This window comes from Aquila chrysaetos, unplaced genomic scaffold (genome assembly GCF_900496995.4).
Source record: "Aquila chrysaetos chrysaetos unplaced genomic scaffold, bAquChr1.4, whole genome shotgun sequence".
Lineage (NCBI taxonomy): Eukaryota > Metazoa > Chordata > Aves > Accipitriformes > Accipitridae > Aquila > Aquila chrysaetos.
This window is the reverse complement of record NW_024470381.1, coordinates 338,056-359,938: the sequence shown is the minus strand read 5'-3', so window position 1 is coordinate 359,938 and position 21,883 is coordinate 338,056. Positions and strand designations below refer to the sequence as shown.

The window sequence follows — 21,883 nt, the reverse complement described above, 5'->3', positions numbered from 1 at the left end:
CGTAGTGTCCCCTGTCCCCCCACTCAATGTCCCCTGTCCCCCCCAAAGTCCCCTGCTTCCCACAGTGTTCCCCGTCCCCTCCAGTGTTCCCTGTCCCCCCCAATATCCCCTCCAGTATACCCCCCCAAAGTCACCTGCCCCCCCTCAGTGTCCCCTGCCCCCCACCAACATACCCCCAAAGTCTCCTGTTGCCCCCCAACCCCCTCAAATGTCCCGTGTCCCCCTCAGTGTCCCGTTCCCCCCCATATCCCCCCAAATGTCCCCTGTCCCTCCCAGTATCCCCCCCAAAGTCTCCTGCCTCCCTCAGTGTCCCCGGTCCCCCCCAGTGTCCCCTGCCCCCCACAACACCCCCCCAAAGTCACCTGCCCCACTCCCCAACATCCCCCCAAAGTCCCCTGTCCCACCCAAATGTCTGGTCCCCCCATTGTCCCCTGTCCCCCCCCAAATATCCCCGTCCCTCCTCGGTGTCCTATGCCCCCCAGCAACATCCCCCCAAAGTCTCCTGTCGCCCCCCAACCCCCTCAAATGTCCCCTGTCCCCCCCAGTATCCCTCCCCAAAGTCCCCTGCCTCCCTCAGTGTCCCCCGTCCCCCCAAAGTCACCTGCCCCCCCCAACATCCCCCCAAAGTCCCCTGTCCCACCCAAATGTCCGGTCCCCCCATTGTCCCCTGTCCCCCCCCCCCCCCAAACATCCCCTGTCCCTCCTCGGTGTCCCCTGCCCCCCCTCCAACATCCCCCCAAAGTCCCCTGTCCCACCCAAATGTCCGGTCCCCCCATTGTCCCCTGTCCCCCCCCCCCCCCCAAACATCCCCTGTCCCTCCTCGGTGTCCCCCGCCCCCCCACCCCCCCCCAGCATCCCCCCCAAAGTCCGTTCCCCCCCCGCGCGGCCCCGGGCGGGGGCTGGCCGTGGTCTGTCCATACACACATGCGGGGGGGGGGGGGGCTGCTCAGCCCCACCCCGGAGCCTCCCCCCCCCCCCCCATTTCCCCGCCTCCTCCGCCCCGGGGGCTCGAGGCGACGGTGATGGCCCCGCGCTGCTCCTGGCCGCCGCCGCCGCCGCCTCCCTGGCGCTGCCGGTGACCGGGACCGGCCCCGGCCCCGCCCGGCTCCGCTTGTTCTTCACCCCCCCTCGCTGCCGGTTCCGTTGCGCCGGGGGTCGTTGCGTTCATTTTTGTCAACGCGGGGGGAACGTCACCGCCTTGGAAAGCGGTCGTCCCCCCGGGGGGAGCGGCTTCCGTCTCGGTCAGTGCCGGGGGGGGCGGGGGGGTGGTCCGGTAAACCGGGGGAGGGGGGGGGGGTCCGGTAGTCCCGGGGCGGGGGGGAGTCGGTAAATGGGAGGGGGTCCGGTAAACCCCGGGGCGGTCGGGACTCTGGGACGGGGGTGTCTGGTAAACCGCGGGGGGGGGGGGTCCGGTAACCCGGAGGGGGGCTCGGGACCCTGGGGAGGCGGTGTCCGGTAAACCGGAGAGGGTCCGGTAATCCCGGGGGGGGGGGGGGAGTTGGTAAACGGGAGGGGGTCCGGTAAACCGGAGGGGGTTGGGACACTGGGAGGGGGTGTCTAGTAAAGCGGGGGGGGGGGTCGGGACGCTGGGTGGGGGTCCGGTAAACCGTGGGGAGGGCTGGGACCCTGGGGAGGGGGTGTCCGGTAACTCGGGGAGGGGGCCGGTGGAGCAAGATGGGGATCGGGACCCTGGGGGGGGGGGCTGTCCGGTAACCCGGGGCGGGCGGTATCCCGGGGGGGACACACTGTCCGGTACACTGAGGGGGGTGTTCTGGTGGACTGGGGGGGTGTTGGAGTGCGGGGGGGGCTCTGGGACCCTGGGGGACCGGGGGGGGGGGCTCCAGCACCCCATGGGGGTCTTCAGGAGACAGGGGGGTGGGTTGGGGTGCACAGGATTCTGGCACCCCATGAAGGGGGGGGGGTCCTGGTAGACCGGGGGGGTTTGGGGGGTGGGGGGGGCCTCCAGCACGCTGGGGGTGCATGGGGGTCTTTGGGGTGCAGGGGGGGTGACTCCAACAGACTGGGGGGGTCCCTGGGGTGCACGGAGCTCCAGCACAGCCCCCTCCCACACAGGATAAAGAGAGTGGGTGCTCAGGGTGCACCTGCCCCCCCCCCCAAATCCCCATGGGGGAGGGGTGTTCCACAGCACACACACACACCCCCCCCCAGTGCACCGAGGCTGAGCCCAACCTGGGTGTCTTGGGGGGGGTGTCCCCCAAAACCCTCTCCCATTCCTTCCTGACCACCCGCTCCCTCCCACTTGGGGGGGGGGGGAGGAAGGGTGCTGGGTGCTGAGGAGGGGGGGGGAAGGTGGGGCCCCATCCCACCCACGCAGCGCCATGAGCTCATCGGCCCCGGCGGATCCCGCTTGGAAAACGTCGGGAATTTGGAAAAATAAACACTGGGGCCCCAAGAAAAAAAAAAATTGGAACCCGGACCCATGGGTGCTCGCCCGGACCCCTGGGTCCCCTTTCCTTGGATATTTGGGTTGTCCTGGATGGATCTGGGGGACATACACTGCCCCCCCAATTATCATCACCCCCCCCGCCCCATTTTAATGGAATGGGGACCCAGGCATCCGGGTGCTGCCCCCCACCCTTTTTTTTTAGACCACCCACCACTGCGCTAGCATCATCACCCAGATTTATTTGGAGGGGGGGATCATGTCCTGATATTGGGGTGTCGTGTGCCCCCCCCAACCCCCCCCACCTTGCCTTGCAGTTGTGTGCCCGCTGCTGTGCCAGAACGGGGGGGTCTGCGCTCGCCCCGATAGCTGCGTGTGCCCCCCCGAATTTACCGGCAAGTTCTGTCACCTCCCAGCTAACGGCACCTGGGGGGGCGGGGGGGTCCCCCAAAATCCGGGGGGGCCCCAAGCTCTCACCCAATCCGTCTACACCCTACCCTTGGCCAACTATCGGGAGGAAGAGGATGGTGAGGACCCCCCCAACGTCACTGCTAACGTGGGGAGAGGGGGGTAAATGGGTGCTGTGTGTCCCCCCCCCCAGCACCCATAGCACCTCCCCCCAGCACCCATAAACCCCCCCTCAGGTGCCCAATCCATGGTGAGCATCCACGTGCAACACCCGCCCGAAGCCTCGGTCACCATCCATCAAGTAGAACGGGTGCGGGGGGGGGACGAGACCCCCCCAGCACCCACAGCCCCTCCAGTACCCAGAGCCCCTCGCCCAGCACCCCTCTACCGCGTCCTGGCGCAGAGCAGCCCCCGGGTGCCCCCCGGTGAGGAGGGTGCCGGGTACGGATACTGCTTCCGGCAGCTGCGCGGGGGAGAGGTGAGACCCCTACCCTGGGCGGGGGGGACACATGGGTGCTGGGGGGGGGGGGGGCGGGGATACAGGTGGGAGCTGGGATGGGGCAGGAGGAGATACGGGTGCTGGGGTGGGGATGGGGGTGCTGGGATGGGGGTGCTGGGATGGGGGGACATGGGTGCTGGGATGGGAATGTGGGTGCTGGGATGGGCGGCATGGGTGCTGAGATGTGTGTGCCAGCAGGGGGATGTGGGTGCTGGGATGGGGACGTGGGTGCTGGGATGGGGGGCATGGGTGCTGGGATGTGGGTGCTGGAAGGGGGACATGGGTGCTGGGATGTGGGTGCTGGGATGAGGATGTGGGTGCTGGGACATGGGTGCTGGGAGGGGAATGAGGGTGCTGGGAAGGGACGTGGGTGCTGGGATGGGGCAGGATGGGATGTGGGTGCTGGGATGGGGGGGCATGGGTGCTGGGATGTGGGTGCTGGAAGGGGGACATGGGTGCTGGGAAGGGACATGGGTGCTGGGATGTGGCAGGAGGGGACGTGGGTGCTGGGAGGGGGACGTGGGTGCTGAGATGGGGTGCTGGGGGGGGTACTGGGTGCTTGGGATGGGGGGGGATACAGAGGGTGGGACCACGGGTGCTGTGCAGGGATGCAGTCACCAAGAGGCCCCCCCCCACCTCACCCACCCATGGGTGGGGGTCCGGGGGGGGCTGTATCCCAACTCTTCTCGCCCCCCCCCCCCGCCCCGCCCTGCAGTGCAGCTCCCCCCTCCCCGGTCTCCGCACCCAGGATATCTGCTGCCGGGGGGCCGGCGTGGCCTGGGGGGTCCACGAGTGCCAACCCTGCGACGGCCACCCCCGTAAGGACATTGGGGGGGACACACACAGGGGACATGCTGGGGCAGGGCGGAAAAAGAGGGGGGGGTCTCATCTCTGCACACATCCCCCCCCCCAGACCTGCTCCAGCGGGATGCTCCGTGTCCCCAAGGCTTCCAGCGCGTCAATGGATCCTGTGTGGGTGAGTTGGGGGGGGATATGGGGGGGAGTAAGGGGGGAGGGGGGGGTCTGACACACACCCCCTTTCTGCCCCCCCCCCCCCCCCAGATGTGGATGAGTGCCAGGAGGGGGGGTTCTGCCAGAATGGGCTCTGCACCAACACGCGGGGCAGCTTCGCCTGCCTGTGCCAGCCGGGATTCCTGCTGGATTCTTCCCGGTCCAGCTGTATCTGTGAGTGCCAGGGTTAGGATTGGGAATGGGATTGGGGTGGGATGGGTTTGGGATAGGAATGGGATTGGGAGTGGAGTGAGGATGGGATTGGGAATGGGAGGGATGGGACTGGCAATTGGGGATGGGGTGGGATTGGGAATGTGGATGGGATTGGGGTGGAATTGTGAATGTGGATGGGATTGGGGTAGGATGGGATTGGGAATGGGGTGGGGATGGGAATGGGATGGGATTGCGAATGTGGATGGGATTGGGATGGGATTGGGAATGGGATTGGGATGAGTATGAGGATGGGATTGGGATTGGGAATGGGCTGGGGATGGGATGGAATTGGGATGGGGATGGGATTAGGAATAGGACGAAGATGGGGATGGCATTGGCATTGGCATTGGCAATGGGATTGGGATAGGGATAGGGATGGGGTGGCCGGCTCTCCTGGGCGCTCACCCCCCGCCGTGTCCCCGCCCCCCCCCCAGCCCACCAGGTGATCTCGGAAGCGCGGGGACCCTGTTACCGTGTCCTGCGGGAAGGACGCTGCGCTCTCCCCACCCTCCGCAACATCACCCGCCAGATCTGCTGCTGCAGCCGGGTGGGCAAAGCCTGGGGGGCCGCCTGCCACCGCTGCCCCCCCTTCGGCTCCGGTAAGACCTCCCCCAACACCCCCCCCCCCACACCGGATACCTGGGTCCCCTCCCAGCACCCTGCATCCCTAGGGATGCTCTGAGGATGCTCAGGTGCTGCTCCGTGGGGGCTGGTGGGGTGCAGATTTGGGGGATGGCACTCCCCCCCCCAAAATTTTCACACCCTGCCCCCCATCGCAGAGGGGTTCAAGGAGATCTGCCCGGCCGGTCCCGGTTACCATTACTCCGCTTCCGACCTTCGCTACAACACCCGTTACCTGGGGCAGGATCTGGCCCGCGTCCCCCTTGGACGTCCCCGCGTTGTCACCGCCGCCCCCCCCGCCACTCGTGAGCACCCATTTGTCCCCCCACCCCTTAACCACCACCCCACGCCTGCTGGGGTCCCCCTCACCCCCACCCCCCCCGTAGCCCGCTGGCAGGAGGAACGGCACCCAGGTCCCCTGCCCGTCACCCGGATGCCACCCGTCCCCACGAGGCCACCGCGGGTCCCCGAGAGGCCCCCCCCCGCCCCTGAGGTCATTGTGGTACCACGACCCACCCAGGGGTTGGTGGGACCCTTCCCCACCCTGCCCACCCGGGAGGGGCCGGGCCCAGGTAGGGGTTTGGGGGGGGGGGTCCGGGGCGGGGGGGGGGGGGGAGGATGACAGTCGCAGATTTGCACGCGTGTGGGGTTGCACACGTGTGCATGGCTGCGTGCATGCCTGATTGCACGCACGCGTGGCTGCATGCAGGGAAGCGCGCGGTTGCGCGTGATGCTTCCACGTGTGTGCGGACAGCTGCGTGCGCGCTTTGCACACACGCGCGTGCGGTTGCAGGTGTGCTCTGCGCGTGGTTGCACGCGTGTGCCGTTGCGCAGGGTTGCGCACATGCTCCGTTGCACATACGTGTGTGGTCTCACACGTGCAGAGTTGCGTGCATGCAGAAGCAGGTGCATGCATGGGTGCACCCCCATACGGTTGCACATGTGTGCATGCTTGCACACACACACCATTGCATACAAGCAGAGTGTACATGGTTGCACACGTGCACTGTTGCACGTGCATGTGTGGTTTCACCCGCGCACAGCTGCACGAATGCACGGTTGCACATGCATGGTTGCACACTGGCAGGGCTGCAGGCGTGCGGGGTTGCACGCGTGTGCATGCATGCACGCAGCCTTGCACGTGTGCACAGTTGCAAGCATGCACCGTTGCACACATGCACTCGATGGTGCTTGCACGAGTGTGCGCGGTTGCACGCGCACGTGCCCAGGCCCGCCCCCCCTCCCCCCGTCGTCGTCGTTGCCCCCCGCCTTTTGCAGCAGCCGTCGGCAGCGTCTGCGAGAGGAACCCCCAGATCTGCGGCCCCGGGCGCTGCGTCCCCCGTCAGGGCGGCTACACCTGCCTCTGCCACCCCGGCTTCTGGCTCAGCACCCAGGGCACCCACTGCATCGGTGAGGGCAGTGAGGGGGGGGAGCGGGGCGGGGGGAGCTCCAGGCTGATGGGGACACGAGGGACCGGGGGCCCTGTCCGTCCGTCTGTCCGTGCAGCCACCCACCTCTCCGTGCACCCACCTCTCCGGTCGAGCTTTCTGGGCACCCATCCATCGCTCCATGCGCCCACCCATCCCTCTGGGCACCCACTCACACCACCACCCCCCCGCACCCATCCCTCTGGGCACCAACCTCTCCATGCACCCATCTGTTTCTCAGCGCACTCACTTCTCTCGTCTATCTCCCCATGCACCCACCCATCTCCCCAGGCGCCCATCCATCTCTTCATGCACCCACCTCTCCAAACTCCCACCTTTCCATCTCCCCATGCACCCACCCATCTCTCCATGCACCCACCCATCTCTCCATGCATGCACCCCCCCTCTCCATGCACCCATCTATTTCTCAATGCACCCGCCTCTCCCATCTATCTCCCCACGCACCCACCCACCTCTCCACGCACCCACCCAGCCCTCTGAGCACCCATCTTTCCATGCACCCACCCGTCCGTCTGCGCACCCACCTTTCCCAACTCCCATCTCTTCATGCACCCACCTTTCCATCTCTCCACGCACCCACCCACCTCTCCATGCTCCCACCCAGCCCTCTGGGCACCCCCCTCTCCATGCACCCATCTATTTCTCAATGCACCCGCCTCTCCTGTCTATCTCCCCAGGCACCCACCCGTCCCTCTGGCCACCCAACTCTGGGAGTTTGGAAACTTCCATCTCTTTGTGCGCCCACCTTTCCAAACTCCCATCTCTCCATGCACCCATTGCTCTGTGCACCCACCCATCTCTTATGCACCCACCCATCCCTTGGGGCACCCACCTCTCCAAACTCCCATCTCTTTGTGCGCCCACCTCTCCAAACTCCCATCTCTTTGTGTGCCCACCTCTCCAAACTCCCATCTCTTTGTGTGCCCACCTCTCCAAACTCCCATCTCTTTGTGCGCCCACCTCTCCAAACTCCCATCTCTTCACGCACCCACCCATCTCTCCATGCACCCGTTGCTCCGTGAACCCCCCCCATCCCTCTGAGCACCCGTCTCTCCATGCATGCACCCACCCATCTCTCCTATCCACCTCTCGGTGCACCCACCCCTCCTCGCACCCACCCACCCACCCCGTGCTCTCCCCAGACGTGGACGAGTGTCGGCGCAGCCCCCGGCCCTGCCCCAACGGTCGCTGCGAGAATTCGGTGGGGAGTTACCGCTGCCTCTGCTCCCCCGGCTACCGCCCCAGCGCCGCCGGCACCGACTGCCAAGGTCAGTGGGGACCCTGGGTGCCACCCACCCGGACGCCGGGGTCCTTGGGTGGCCTGAACCCGGCCCGTGTCCCCGCAGATGTGGATGAGTGTGCCCAAAGCCCCCCACCCTGCACCCATGGGCGTTGTGAGAACCTGCCCGGCGGTTACCGTTGCACCTGCCCCGCCGGCTACCGGGGGACGGCGCCGGATGAGCCCTGCCAGGGTGAGCGGGGGGACGGGGTGGGACGGGGGATGAGTCTGTGCCACGATGGGGGGTCACCGTGGTGTGGGGTCATCGTGCCCGGGGGTCACCATGCCGTGGGGGTCAACGTTCCTTGGGATCGCTCTACCATAGGGTCATGGTGCCATGGGCTCACCATGAGATGAGGTCACTGTGCCATGAGGTCATCATTCCATGGGGTCTCCGTGCCCTGGGGTCATCATGCCATAGGGTCACTGTGCCATAGGGTTACCATGCTATGGGATCACCGTGCCATGGAGTCACCATGCCATGTTCTCCCGGTGCAATGAGTTCACCATGCCATAGGTTCAACATGTCATAGGGTCACCATGCCATGGGGGTCAGCAGTCCTTGGGGACACTGGCCCATGGGCTCACCATGCCAAGGGGACACCATGCCACAGGGTCACCATGCCGTGGTGTCCAGGTGCAATGGAGTCACCATGTCATGGGGTCACCTTGCCATGATCTCCGCATACAATGAGGTCACCATGCCATGGGGTTCACTATGTCTCGGGGTCATCATGCCATGGTCTCCCTGTGCAATGAGGTCACCATGTCTTGGGGGGTCATCATGTCATAGGATCACCGTGCCATGAACTCACCATGCCATGGGCTCACCATGCCAAGGTCTCCCTGTGCCATGGGCTCACCATCCCATGGTGTCCCCATGCTATGGTCTCCCTATGGCATGAGATCAACGTGCCATGGGGTCACCACACCACGGGCTCACCGTGCCAGTACCGCAACCTCTCCATCCCACACAGACATCGATGAGTGCGAGAACCACCTTGCTTGCCCCGGCCAAGAGTGCATCAACACCCCGGGCTCCTTCCAGTGCCAGCCCTGCCGTGAGGGCTTCCAGCTCCACCGCGGCCGCTGTGCAGGTACCCTCACCCCATCCCCCAAGAGGAGCACCCCAAAATCCTACCGGAGACCCCTCCGTAACCCTTTTGCCCCCCCAGATGTGGACGAGTGCGCAGTGGGTTCCCCCTGCGGTCCCCACGGCCGCTGCGCCAACACGGAGGGCTCCTTCCGCTGCGAGTGCCGGCGCGGTTACCGGGCGGGCGCCGGCGGTGGTCCATGCGCGGGTGAGTGGGGACTCTCGCGGCGTCACCGCGTGTCTCCCCCCACTGCCGTCGCCTGCCCTGACGGCATGGCGTGCCCGCAGACGTCAATGAGTGCCTGGAGGGCGACTTCTGCTTCCCCCACGGCGAGTGCCTCAACACCGAGGGCTCCTACACCTGCCTCTGTGCCCAGGGCTACACCAGCACCCCCCAGGGCACCTCCTGCGCCGGTGGGTGATGCCTGCACCCCACCCGCCTCTGCCCAACGCGCTCACCGTGACCGTCATGGTCCCCATACCCATCCCGGTCCCTCTGCCCATCCCAGTCCCTGTGCCAGTCATGGTCCCCATGCCCATCCTGGTCCCCTGTGCCCATCGTAGTCCCTGTGCCCACCATGAGGTACCCATGGCCATCCCGGGCCCCATGTCCAATGCCCATTCCTGTCCCCATGCCCACCCCAGTCCCCATGCACATCCTGGTCTCTTGTATCCATCCCAGTCCCCATACCCATCCCAGTCCCTGTGCCCATCCCAGTCCCCATGTCCCCACACCCTTCCCGGTCCCCGTGTCCCTATACCCATTCTGGTCCCCATACCTGTCCCCATGCCAAATCCCAGTCCCCATGACCCTATACCCGTCCTGGTCCCCACACCTGTCCCAGTCCCCATGTCCCCATGCCCATCCTGGTCCCCATACCTGTCCCAGTCCCCATGTCCCCATACCCATCCCGGTCCCTGTGCCCATCCCAGTCCCCATGTCCCCATGCCCATCCTGGTCCCCATACCTGTCCCAGTCCCCATGTCCCCATACCCATCCCAGTCCCTGTGCCCATCCCAGTCCCCATCTCCCCATACCCACCCTGGTCCCCACACCTGTCCCAGTCCCCATCTCCCCATGCTCATCCCGGTCCCCGTGCCCACCGCGGTTCCCGTCGTGCCCTCCCCATCACCCCATGTGTGTCCCCCCAGCAGACGTGGACGAGTGCCAGCGCGGGGGCGTCTGCGAGGGCGGCCGCTGTGCCAACACCGACGGCTCCTTCGAATGTCACTGCCCGGCGGGTTTCCGCACCGACGCCGACAAGGCCCTGTGCCAGGGTGAGGGGCTGCAGCTGTCCCCAGGGAGGGGGCGGGCGCTGCCCAGGGCCAAGGGGCTGGCATCGAGGGTGGCTTGTCCCCGCAGACGTGGACGAGTGCCAGGAGTACGGTGCCAGCCTCTGCGGTGCCCAGCGCTGCGACAACATCCCCGGTTCCTACCGCTGCGTCACCGACTGCCAGCCCGGCTACCGCGCCGGTGACGGCGGGGACTGCGTCGGTGAGTGCCGGGGTGGTACTGGGATGGACATGGGCAATGAGACGGGGATGGGGACGAGGGTGGGCACGGGGACGGGGATGGACGTGGGGACTGGGATGGGCACAGGGACTGGGATAGACGTGGGGAATGGGATGGGCACTGGGACTGGGGTGGGCATGGGGACCGGGATGGACATGGGGACTGGGATGGACACGGGGACTGGGATGGTCACTGGGACTGGGGTGGGCACTGGGACTGGGATGGGCACGGGGACGGATAGACGTGGGGACTGGGATGGTCACTGGGACTGGGGTGGGCATGGGGACCGGGATGGACGTGGGGACTGGGATGGACATGGGGACTGGGATTGGCACGGGGACTGGGATGGACACAGGGACTGGGAGGGACACGGGGACTGGGATGGACGTGGGGACTGGGATGGGCACTGGGACTGGGGTGGGCATGGGGACCGGGATGGACATGGGGACTGGGATGGACATGGGGACTGGGATTGGCACGGGGACTGGGATGGACGTGGGGACTGGGATGGACATGGGGACTGGGATTGGCATGGGGACTGCGATGGACACAGGGACTGGGGTGGGCATGGGGACCAGGATGGATGTGGGGACTGGGATTGGCATGTGGACCTGGATGGACATGGGGACCAGGGTGGACATGGGGCTGCTCCTGGCCTGGAGCCGGGGCATCCCCGGTGTCCCCAGCCTGCCGTGCCCCCCGGCTGGCCCCGGGGTGTCCCCCCTGTCCCCGCAGACGTGGACGAGTGCCAGGAGTACGGTGCCAGCCTCTGCGGTGCCCAACGCTGTGACAACGTCCCCGGTTCCTACCGCTGCGTCACCGACTGCCAGCCCGGCTACCGGCTTGGCGATGGCGGGGACTGCATCGGTGAGTGCCGGGGTGGGCAGCACTGGGGGGTTAGGCGACCATGCCATAGGGGATGGGGACACCGTGCCATGGGTCTCAGAGGGGCAGAGGGACCATGCCATGGGGCACAGGGTTGCAGAAGAGCCATGGGGTACAGCAGGGACCATGCCGTGAGGGGCAGAGGGACCATGGGGGACATCAAGGACCATGTCATGGGGTAGAGTACAAGAAGGACCATGCTGCGGGGCACATCGAGCCCCATGCCACGGGGCACAGGGCTACCGAGGGCCAACCCCACGCTGCGCAGAGACGCAGCAGCCCAGCACCAGGGTGGGCTCAGCACCACGCTAGGGTTGTGGGGTCACCCACCACAGACCATCCCTCCAAAAAACATTCCCACCCCCTTTCTCAGACGTGGATGAATGTTCCAACGGGACCTTGTGCGGAGCCCACGCCACCTGCCACAACCTCCCCGGCTCCTTCCAGTGTGCCTGCGACCCGGGCTACGAAACCGCCCGCCATGGCCACCACTGCGTGGGTACGGCTGGGGGACCTGAGACAGGGGGGACGAGACGACACACGACGATGACACCTGGGGAACCCTCCCCCGCCCCAATCTAATCTTGTTTCCTGCAGATGTGGACGAATGCGAGACGTTACGGGGGGTCTGCGGGGCCGAACGCTGCGAGAACGTCGAAGGCTCCTTCCTCTGCCTCTGCCCCGACAGCCGGGATGAATTTGACCCTGTGACGGGGCGTTGTGGCCCCCCTCCTTCCCCCCAAACCCCTCCCCAGCCCCCCGGCACGGCTGCCTGTTTCAGCAAAGCTTGTGGGGTGCTGGCACCCAACGTCACCCAGCAGCAATGCTGCTGCAGCCTGGGCTGGGCTTGGGGCACCCAATGCCCTGCCCAGCCCTGCCCGACCCCCGGCACCGGTAGGACTGCCCCCCGGACCCCCTCCTCAACACCCCAAAGCTCCCCCACCCCCCTGGGGTCCAGCCCCCTCAGTTGGGGGTTCAGCCCTTGGCGTGGGTGTGCTGGTGGTGTCATGGGTTTGGGGGGGGGCAGGAGGGGGTGTGTGGGCAGGGATTGGGGTGCGTGGGCAGGGGATGGGGTGCACGGGCAGGGGTCTGGGTGTATGGGCAGGGATTGGGGTGCGTGGGCAGGGGCTGGGGTGCACGGGCAGGGGCTGGGGTGTACAGGCAGGGATCGGCGTGTATGGGCTGTGGGGATGGGGTGAACAGGCAGGGATCAGGGTGTACAGGCAGAGGACAGGGTGTATGGGCAGGGGATGGGGTGTATGGGCAGGACCCCCATCTTGGTGACCACACCGTCTGTCCCCCCCCCAAGACGATCACCTTGCCATCTGCCCGCACGGGCACGGCCGAGCCCCCACCGGCCCCCAAGACTCACCGGCAGGTGAGTGCTCCCCCCAACCGGGCCTGGTGCCCACTGGGGTACCCCCCCCTCTTTGGGGACCCCCTGACGCTGCCCGTACCCCCAGATGTGGACGAGTGCCAGCTCTTCGGGCCCCAGCTCTGCCGGGGGGGGGTTTGCCTCAATGCCTCCCCCGGCTTCAGCTGCTATTGCCCCAGCGGCTACTACTATGAGCAGGAGCACCTGCAGTGCGTGGGTGAGACCCCCCCCCCCCTCCTGCCTGCACCCCTGCCTGCACCCTGACCCCCTGCCTGCACCCCAATCCCTGCCTGCACCCCAATCCCTGCCTGCACCCCAATCCCTGCCTGCACCCTGACCCTTGACTACCTGCCTACACCCCAATACCTGCCTGCATCCCAATCCCTGCCCTTCACCCTCACCCTTGCCTGTACCCTGACTACCTGCCTGCACCCCAATCCGTGCCTGCACCCCAATTCCTGCCTGCACCCCAATCCCTGCCTTCACCCTCACCCTTGCCTGCACCCTGACCCCCTGCCTGCACCCCAGTCCGTGCCTGCACCCTGACCCTTGACTACCTGCCTACACCCCAATCCCTGCCTGCACCCCAATCCCTGCCTGCACCCTGACCCTTGACTACCTGCCTGCACCCCAATCCCTGCCTGCACCCTCACCCTTGCCTGCACCCCAATCCCTGCCTGCACCCTGACCCTTGACTACCTGCCTACATCCCAATACCTGCCTGCATCCCAATCCCTGCCTGCACCCCTGCCTGCACCCTAATCCCTGCCTTCACCCTCACCCTTGCCTGCACCCTGACTACCTGCCTGCACCCCAATCCGTGCCTGCACCCCAATTCCTGCCTGCACCCCAATCCCTGCCTTCACCCTCACCCTTGCCTGCACCCTGACTCTCTGCCTGCACCCCAGTCCGTGCCTGCACCCTGACCCTTGACTACCTGCCTACACCCCAATCCCTGCCTGCACCCCAATCCCTGCCTGCACCCTGACCCTTGACTACCTGCCTGCACCCCAATCCCTGCCTGCACCCTGACCCCCTGCCTGCCCCCCCAGCCCCCTGCCTAATCCTCTGCCCCTCTCCCCCCCCCCAGATAACGACGAATGCGGGGCAGAGGAGGCAGAGCCCTGCCTGGGGGGTCGTTGCGTCAACACGGTGGGCTCCTACTATTGCTCCTGCCCCCCCCCACTGGTCCTGGACGGGTCCCAGCGCCGCTGCGTCGCCAACGACACCCACCTGGGTGAGGGTCCCGCCTACGGGTGGTGGTGGGGAGGGGGCGCTGGGCAAGGAAGGTTGGGTTCCACCGCCTGATGCCGGCGTGCGCGTGGTGTCCCCCTTCCCCAAATCTGCCCCGTAGATGCTGCCCAGGCCGTGTGCTGGCAGGAGGTGGGGGTCGACCTGGTGTGCGGCAGACCCCGGCTGGACAGGCAGGTCACCTACACCGAGTGCTGCTGCCTGTACGGGCAGGCGTGGGGCATGGACTGCGCCCTCTGCCCCACCCGCCACTCAGGTGACCCCCCCTCCCCTCCTTCGGTACCCCCAAATCTTCCCCACCCCAGGATGGGTGCTGGGTTGGCATCGCTCTCCTTGCAATATCGGGGCACACGGTCGTCCCCCCCCCCGCCAATCCCCGGGCATCTCTGTGATGGGGACCCACCGCATCCCTGCTGACCCCAGGCAATGGGGGGGACCCCCTGCACCCCCATAATGGGGACCCCTTTGCACCCCCCAGGCAATGGGGGGACCCCCTGCACCCCCATAATGGGGACCCCTTTGCACCCCCCAGGCAATGGGGGGGACCCCCTGCACCCCCATAATGGGGACCCTGCTGACCCCCTCTGGCAATGTGGGGGCCCCCTGCACCCCCCACTTAACCCAAGTGATGGGGGGGCCCTCTGCATCCCTATGCTCCCCCCGATAATACAGTGTCCTTTGTAGCCCCCCCCCCCCAGTTATGGGGTGACACCTTGTAGCATCCACAATTATGGGGACCCCTTTGCATCCCCACAGCCCCCCCAGTGATGGGGGGGTCCCTTGCAGCCCCCGCGGTGATGGGGGGGGTCCCCTTACATCCCCAATGATGGGGACCCCCATGCCCCCCCCGCAGGCTGCATGGGGTGGGGGTCCCCCAAACCCACCTTCTCCTTCTACCCCCCCCACCAGACGACTTCGAGTTCCTCTGCAACGTCCTGCGCCCCCCCAGCTACGGCCCCCCCCGCGCCCCCCCTTCCTATGAATACGCCCCCGATTTCGCCCCCCCTTACGGGCTCCCATATGGCCCTGACATTTTCGGGGGGCCCCGCGTCCCCTCCCCGCCTCTCCGTTCCGACTACGACCTCTACGGCTTCGGGGGGACGGCGGGGGGTTATGACCCCCGGGGGGACCCTCTTTACGCCCCCCCCCGTTATGAGGGTGACGATTTTGAGGACCCCCGGCGCCCTTTCACCCATCGACCCCGGGGACCCCGCTACGAGCCCCCCGACCCCCACCCTGGCCCCCCCTGGTCCTACCAACCCCATGGGACCGGGGGGTTCATCGAGGAGGAGGGTGAGGACGAAGAGGAGGAAGATGGTGAGCTTTTTGGGGTACACGAAGGGCGATGGGGGGGAGGGAAGGCGGTGGTGACCCCCCGCCCCAATCCTGACATCCCCCCCCCAACCCTACCATTGCAGCAGGGGAGGAAGAGTGTGGGGTGCTGAGTGGGTGCCAGCACGGGCGCTGCGTTCGGGTGCCCGACGGCTTCACCTGTGACTGCGACCCGGGGTACCGGCTGGACCCTGCCCGGCTGGACTGTGTCGGTGAGACCCTCCCCAAACCCTGGCACCCCCCCAACCCAGCACCCTGACTCCTCTGGAATCCAGCCCCCCCCCCCCGGCACCCTGACCCTCCTGGCACCCCGACACCCCCCTCGCACCCCAGACCCCTTCCCCTCCACCCAGACCCCCTGCCCAGCACCCAAACCCCCCCCCCCAGCACTCTGACCCCCCCTCCCAGCTCCCTGACCACATCCCCATCACCCAGAACCGCTCACCAGCCCCCAAATCTTGTCCCCTGCACTCAGACCCCCTCCCCAGCACCCAGACCCCCTCCCTGGCACCCAGACCCCCCCCTGCAGCACCCAAACCCCCTCCCCTGCACCCAGACCCCCTCCCCAGTAACCAAAACCCTCCCCCAGCACTGTGACCCCCCCTCCTCTGGCACATTGACCCATTCCTGGGCACCCAGACCCCCTCCCTGGCACCCAGTCGTCCCCCCCCCGCAGCATCCAAACCCTCTCCCCCGGCACCCAAACCCCCTCCCCCTGCACTGTGACACCCCCCTCCCCCGACATCCAGACCCCCTCCTCTGCACCCAGACTCCCCTCGCAGCACCCAGACCCCCTCCCTGGCACCCAAACCCCCTCCTCCTGCACTCAGCCCCCCTCCCCAGCACCCATACTCCTCCCAAGCAGCAACCACCCCTTCTTTGTGTACCCCCTCCCCAATAACCCCCCCATTCCCCCCCCCCCCCCCCCAGACATCGACGAGTGCTCGCAGGCAGCTCTCTGCCTGCCCGGCCGCTGCCTGAACACCCCCGGCTCCTATCGCTGTCTGTGTCCCCCCGGCCACGTCCTGGCACTGGCCCCCCCCCCGCTGCCTGCCCGCACGCCCTCGCGCCTGAGGACCCCCCCCGCCACGCCGGGGGCCCTATATTTATTGTGTGTATATATATATATTTTATATATATATAGGATCCGGGATTTGATGGGGGGGGGAGTCCATCCTGCCCCCCACCCGGACCATGGGGGAACACCCATGGGTGCCCCCGCTGGCACCTGGTTCCGTGTCGTTCCCCCCCCCCCCCCGTGTCGGGGTGCTGTGGTAAAGCATCCCGGGGGGGGGCGGGGAGTGGGTCAGTTTGGGGACACCCCCCCACCACTTTTACAGAATAAAGGTTTTCTATAAAATGAGGGTGCTTGGGGGGTGGTTTTCATCCCTGACCCTCCCCCCCCCTGTTTTGGGGGGGACTGGAGGGGGTATTTGGGTCCAGGCAGGACCCCCCCACATCCCTCCAGGCCCCCCAGGGGTGCTGGGACCCCGTGGGGCTGAGTCCCATATGGTGCTGGTGCCCCCCCCCCCCCCAAGGACTAGGACCCCCCCCCATGGGACTGGGACCCCTCCATGGGATTGGGACCCCCCCTATGGCACTGGGACCCCCTTGGAGACTGGGGACTCCCACCGTCAATGGGCTTAGGACCCCCCCCATGGGAGTGGGGGGACCCCCCATGGGACTGGGGACACCCCCCTAGCACTTGCACACACCCCCCTTGACACTAGGACCCCCCCTGCCATGGGATTGGGAAGTCCTCATGGGATTGGGCCCCCCTGCCCCTTGACACCCCAAAAATGTCAATGTTTTCATCGGAAACCACCCCAGACACCTGGGTCCTCACTGCCCTCCCTGGCCCCCCCCCCCAAACCATGGGGTGAACACAGTGAAACCAACCTGCTTTGGGCACCCTTTTATTGCCCCCCCTGCCCCGCCCCGGTGTCCCCCATCCCTACCCAGGAATGCCACCGACGCTACCCATTGATGGATCCCCCCCCCACCTTGGCCCCCCCTGGCTGGTTTCTCCTCATCCCTTGTCCCCTCCAACAACTCGGCGGCTTCATCCGGTGCCGAGATGCCGCCAGCGACGCCGGTGATGCCGTGGAGCTCGGCCAACCGATGGAAGGTCTGCGCCAACAGCAGGACTCCCGTCAACCCCAGCAGCAGATACGCTGGCGGTGGTGGGACAAGACATCAAGAACCCAGCCTCAACCCATCCAAGACCTCCAATTTTGGGGCGGGGGGAGTCCGACCCCCCCCAGTTCTACTCACCGGCTACGGCTACTTGGTAGAGTTGCCTCAACGGTTGACCCGGTTGCTCAGCTGGCACGAGATCCCCCAACCCAATGGTGCAAAGAGAGATGATGCAGAAGTAGACGGCATCCAAGTAGGTCCAAGTACCTTCAAGGACGTAGAACCCGGCGGCGGGGAGAAGCACCAAGACCCCCGAGGTGACCCCCACCAAGAAGACGAAGTGGATATGGGCGGCCCCACGCCGGCTGTAGCCCCATCGCGCCTGTAGGTACAACCGGGGACGGTGGACCAAGGGCACCGTCAGCCGTCGGACGGCTGCCGTCAACGTCAACATGGTGATGGGGACGCCCACCACGGCGTAGGCCATGCAGAAGGCTTTGCCGGTTGCCGAGAGGGGGGCCACCGAGCCGTAGCCTGTTGGGGGGGAGGGAGGAAGAGGGGGGGGGTTAATGGGGTGCCCCCCACCCCTCAACCCAGAGCTGGAGCTTGGGGTGGGGGGGGGGGGATGTGGGGATGGGGGTGTGGGTGGGGGGGTTGTGGTCTTGGAGGGGGGTGTGGTGGGGGGCCTGGAGGTGCAGGGTGGGGGGGGTTGGGGGATCATGGGGTGCAGGGGGGTCCTGGGTGCAGGGTGGTCCTGGGGTGCAGGGGGGTCCAGGGGATCCTGGGGTTCAGGGGGGGTCCTGGGGTGCAGGGGGGTTCTGGGGTGCGTGGAGGGTCCTGGGGTGCATGCAGGGGTCCTGGGGTGCAGGGGAGGGGTCCAGTGCACATGGGGGTCCCAGGGGTCCCAGTGCACGCAGGGGTCCCCGATCTCCCGGGGGTGCCAGGGGTCCTGGTGCTCCTGGGGGGTCCCCCATCTTATGGGGGTCCCAGATCTCAAGGGGGGCTCCCAGGGGTCCGGGTGCTGTGGGGGGGTCCCAGTGCACACAGGGGTCCCTGATCTCCCGGGGGTCCCGGTGATCCCGGGGGTCCCCCATCTTATGGGGGTCCCAGACCTCAGGGCGGGGGGGGGGGTGTCCCGGGGGTGCCGCCCTTACCCACGGTGGTGAGGAGGGTGGTGACGAAGAGGAAGGCGGTGGCGAGGTCCCACTCGGAGGCGTTGGGGGTCCCGGGAATCCGGGGGGTCCCGGGGGTCCCTTCCAGCGCCCACAGCCCCAGTGCTCCCAGCAACAACAGCCCAGCGTAGGCGACCACCAACAGCACCACGCCGCGCCCCATGGCCCCGCGCCCCTCACCGTAGCCTCCGGCCCCGACCCCCCCCCCCCCCCGCGCCCCTCACCGTGGCCCCCGGCCTCCGGTCCCGCGCCCTTCACCGTAGCCCCCGGTCCCGACCCCGCGCCCTTCACCGCGGCCTCCGGTCCCCGCGACCATCACCGCGGCCTCTGACCGCCCCCCGGGATCCGCCCCGGGGGGGGCGGCACCGGGGCCGGGGAGGGGGGGTAAGGGGTGGTGGGAGGGAGGGCAGCACCCCCCCACCCCGGGGAACCAGTAATGGGGGGTAACTGGGATGACCAGTAATGGGGTGCAACTGGGGTGACCAGTACCGGGGTGCTCAGTCCTGGGGGGCAACTGGGGTGACCAGTAATGGGGGGCAACTGGGGGAGTGGGATGACCAGTACTGGCGGGGGGTAACTGGGGTGACCAGTACCAGGGTGCTCAGTCCTGGGGGGTAACTGGGGTGACCAGTAATGGGGGGCAACTGGGGTGCCCAGTACTAGGGTGCTCAGTCCTGGGGGGCAACTGGGGTAACCAGTAATGGGGGGCAACTGGGGGATTGGGGTGACCAGTACTGGGGAGGGTAACTGGGGTGACCAGTACCAGGGTGCTCAGTACTGAGGGGCAACTGGGGTGACCAGTAATGGGGACGGCTGGGGGATTGGGTTGCAACTGGGGTGACCAGTACTGGGGGGTAACTGGGGTACCCAGTAATAGGGTGCAGCTGGGGGACTGGGGTGCTCAGTACTGGGGTGCAACTGGGGTGACCAGTAACGGGGGGTAACTGGGGTGCCCAGTACCAGGGTGCCCAGTACTGGGGTGCAACTGGGGTGCCCAGTAATGGGGTGCTCGGTACTGGGGTGCAACTGGGGTGCACAGTAATGGAGGGTAACTGGGGTGCCCAGTACCAGGGTGCCCAGTACTGGGGTGCGACTGGGGTGACTGGTCAGTAGGCACCAGGCCAAGGTGGGGGGTGCAGGAACCCCCCCAGGTCACACCCCCCACCCCAGACAGACAGACAGACGGGGTGTCCGTCCGTCCGACCCCCCCGGCAGCGCCCATCAGTCACGGGACCGTCACGCGCTCCCACGGGACCAGCGGTTTCCTCCCGCAGCCGCCCCGGTGACGTCGGGGCACGTCGGGGGGGGGGTGACGGACACGTAACGGGGGGACACGGACAGCCATGCGGGGGGGTCCTGGGGGGGGACGGGGACGGGGACATGGTGGACCCCGCCTGGGCTCCCATGGAGCGACGTGGGCTGAGGGGATGGGGACGATGACGCCCAAGGGACACCGTGGTGCTGGGGACACCGTGGCCACCGCGGCCAGCCCTGTGGCCATGACACCACGGCTCTGGGGACATCCCTGGGGTCACCATGGCCCTGGGGACACCGTGGCCACCACAGCCATCCCCATGGCCATGATGCCACAGCTCTGGTGACGTCCCTGGGGACACTGTGGCCACCATGGCCATCCCCACAGCCATGACTCCACAGCTCTGGGGACACCGTGGTCCTGGGGACACCATGGCCACTGCGACCATCCCTGTGACCATGACACTGTGGCCCTGGGGCCACCACAGCCCTGGGGACACCATGGTCCTGGGGCCACTGTGGCCCTGGAGACACCACAGCCACCAGGGCCATCCCTGTGGCCATGACATCATAGCTCTGGGGACATCTCGGGGGTCACCATGGCCCTGGGGACACCGTGGCCACCACAGCCATCCCCATGGCCATGATGCCACAGCTCTGGTGATGTCCCTGGGGACACCATGGTCCTGGGGACATCCCTGGGGACACTGTGGCCACCACAGCCATACCCACAGCCATGACTCCACGGCTCTGGGGACACCATGGTTCTGGGGACACCATGGCCACTGCAGCCATCCCTGTGGCCATGACACCATGGATCTGGGGACACCATGGCCACCACAGCCATCCCCACAGCCATGACTCCACATCCCTGGGGACACCGTGGCCACCATGGCCATCCCTACAGCCATGACACTGTGGCCGTGGGAACACCATGGCCACCATGGCCATCCCCATGGCCATGACACCACGGCTCTGGGGACAGCCCTGGGGACACCATGGCCACCACAGCCATCCCCATGGCCATGATGCCACAGCTCTGGTGATGTCCCTGGGGACACCGTGGTCCTGGGAACACTGTGGCCATCCCTGTGGCCATGACACCATGGCCCTGGGGACACTGTGGCCACCACAGCCGTCCCCATGGCCATGATGCCACAGCTCTGGTGACGTCCCTGGGGACACTGTGGTCCTCGGGACATCCCTGGGGACACTGTGGCCACCATGGCCATCCCCACAGCCATGACTCCATGGCTCTGGGGACACCGTGGTCCTGGGGACACCATGGCCACTGCAGCCATCCCTGTGGCAATGACACTGTGGCCCTGGGGACACTGTGGTCCTGGGGACACCGTGGTCGTGGGGACACCATGGTCTCCACAGGCATCCCCATGGCCATGATGCCACAGCTCTGGTGACATCCGTGGGGACACTGTGGTCCTGGGGACATCCCTGGGGACACCTGAGCCCTGGGGACACCATGGCCACCATGGCCGTCCCTATGGCCGTGGCACAGAAGCACTGGGGACATCCCTGGGGACACCATGGTCCTGGGGCCACTGTGGCCCTGGAGACACCACAGCCACCAGGGCCATCCCTGTGGCCATGACACTGTGGCCCTGGTGACACCGTGGCCACCACAGCCATCACTATGGCCATGTCACCATGGCTCTGGGGACATCCCTGAGGTCACCATGGCCCTGGGGACACTGTGGCCACCGCAGCCATCCCCGTGGCCATGACACTGTTGCCCTGGGGACACCATGGCCATCCCCACAGCCATGACTCCACAGCTCTGGGGACACTGTGGTCCTGGGGACACCATGGCCACTGCGGCCATCCCTGTGACCATGACACTGTGGCCACCATGGTCCTGGGGCCACTGTAGCCATGGAGACACCACAGCCACCACGGCCATCCCCGTGGCCATGACACCACGGCCCTGGGGACATCCCTGGGCACACCATGGCCTCCACAGCCATCCCCATG

General features: G+C 66.9%; 2 protein-coding genes across 8 annotated transcripts; one reads left to right on the top strand and one right to left on the bottom strand.

Moving 5' to 3' along the window:
* The first annotated feature begins 1,147 nt into the window (after positions 1-1,147).
* On the top strand, positions 1,148-16,695 carry LOC115337668 (latent-transforming growth factor beta-binding protein 4-like). Of its 7 annotated transcripts, none has more exons than XM_041121708.1 (26): positions 1,148-1,241; positions 3,049-3,290; positions 4,027-4,129; positions 4,225-4,287; positions 4,374-4,496; positions 4,970-5,134; positions 5,315-5,461; positions 5,543-5,728; positions 6,435-6,566; positions 7,747-7,872; positions 7,951-8,076; positions 8,861-8,980; positions 9,059-9,184; positions 9,265-9,390; positions 10,132-10,254; positions 10,340-10,471; positions 11,225-11,356; positions 11,748-11,873; positions 11,972-12,268; positions 12,684-12,752; positions 12,838-12,966; positions 13,840-13,986; positions 14,104-14,256; positions 14,910-15,317; positions 15,419-15,544; positions 16,263-16,695. In XM_041121708.1, the coding sequence occupies exons 2-26, from the start codon at positions 3,060-3,062 to the stop codon at positions 16,688-16,690; spliced, it is 4,044 nt and encodes a 1,347-aa protein (XP_040977642.1). In that variant the 5' UTR covers positions 1,148-1,241; positions 3,049-3,059; the 3' UTR covers positions 16,691-16,695. The 7 variants fall into 7 exon arrangements, with proteins under 7 accessions (XP_040977642.1, XP_040977641.1, XP_040977646.1 ...); XM_041121707.1 differs by lacking the exon at positions 1,148-1,241 and adding an exon at positions 2,727-2,799; XM_041121712.1 differs by lacking the exons at positions 1,148-1,241; positions 5,543-5,728 and adding an exon at positions 2,727-2,799.
* An 11-nt stretch (positions 16,696-16,706) lies between these two features.
* LOC115337707 (potassium channel subfamily K member 6-like) lies at positions 16,707-18,960 on the bottom strand. The gene is made up of 3 exons (XM_030006120.1): positions 18,623-18,960; positions 17,607-18,002; positions 16,707-17,506 (listed from the first exon to the last, which is right to left on the bottom strand). The coding sequence occupies exons 1-3, from the start codon at positions 18,801-18,803 to the stop codon at positions 17,175-17,177; spliced, it is 909 nt and encodes a 302-aa protein (XP_029861980.1). The 5' UTR covers positions 18,804-18,960; the 3' UTR covers positions 16,707-17,174.
* Between the last annotated feature and the right edge of the window lie 2,923 nt (positions 18,961-21,883).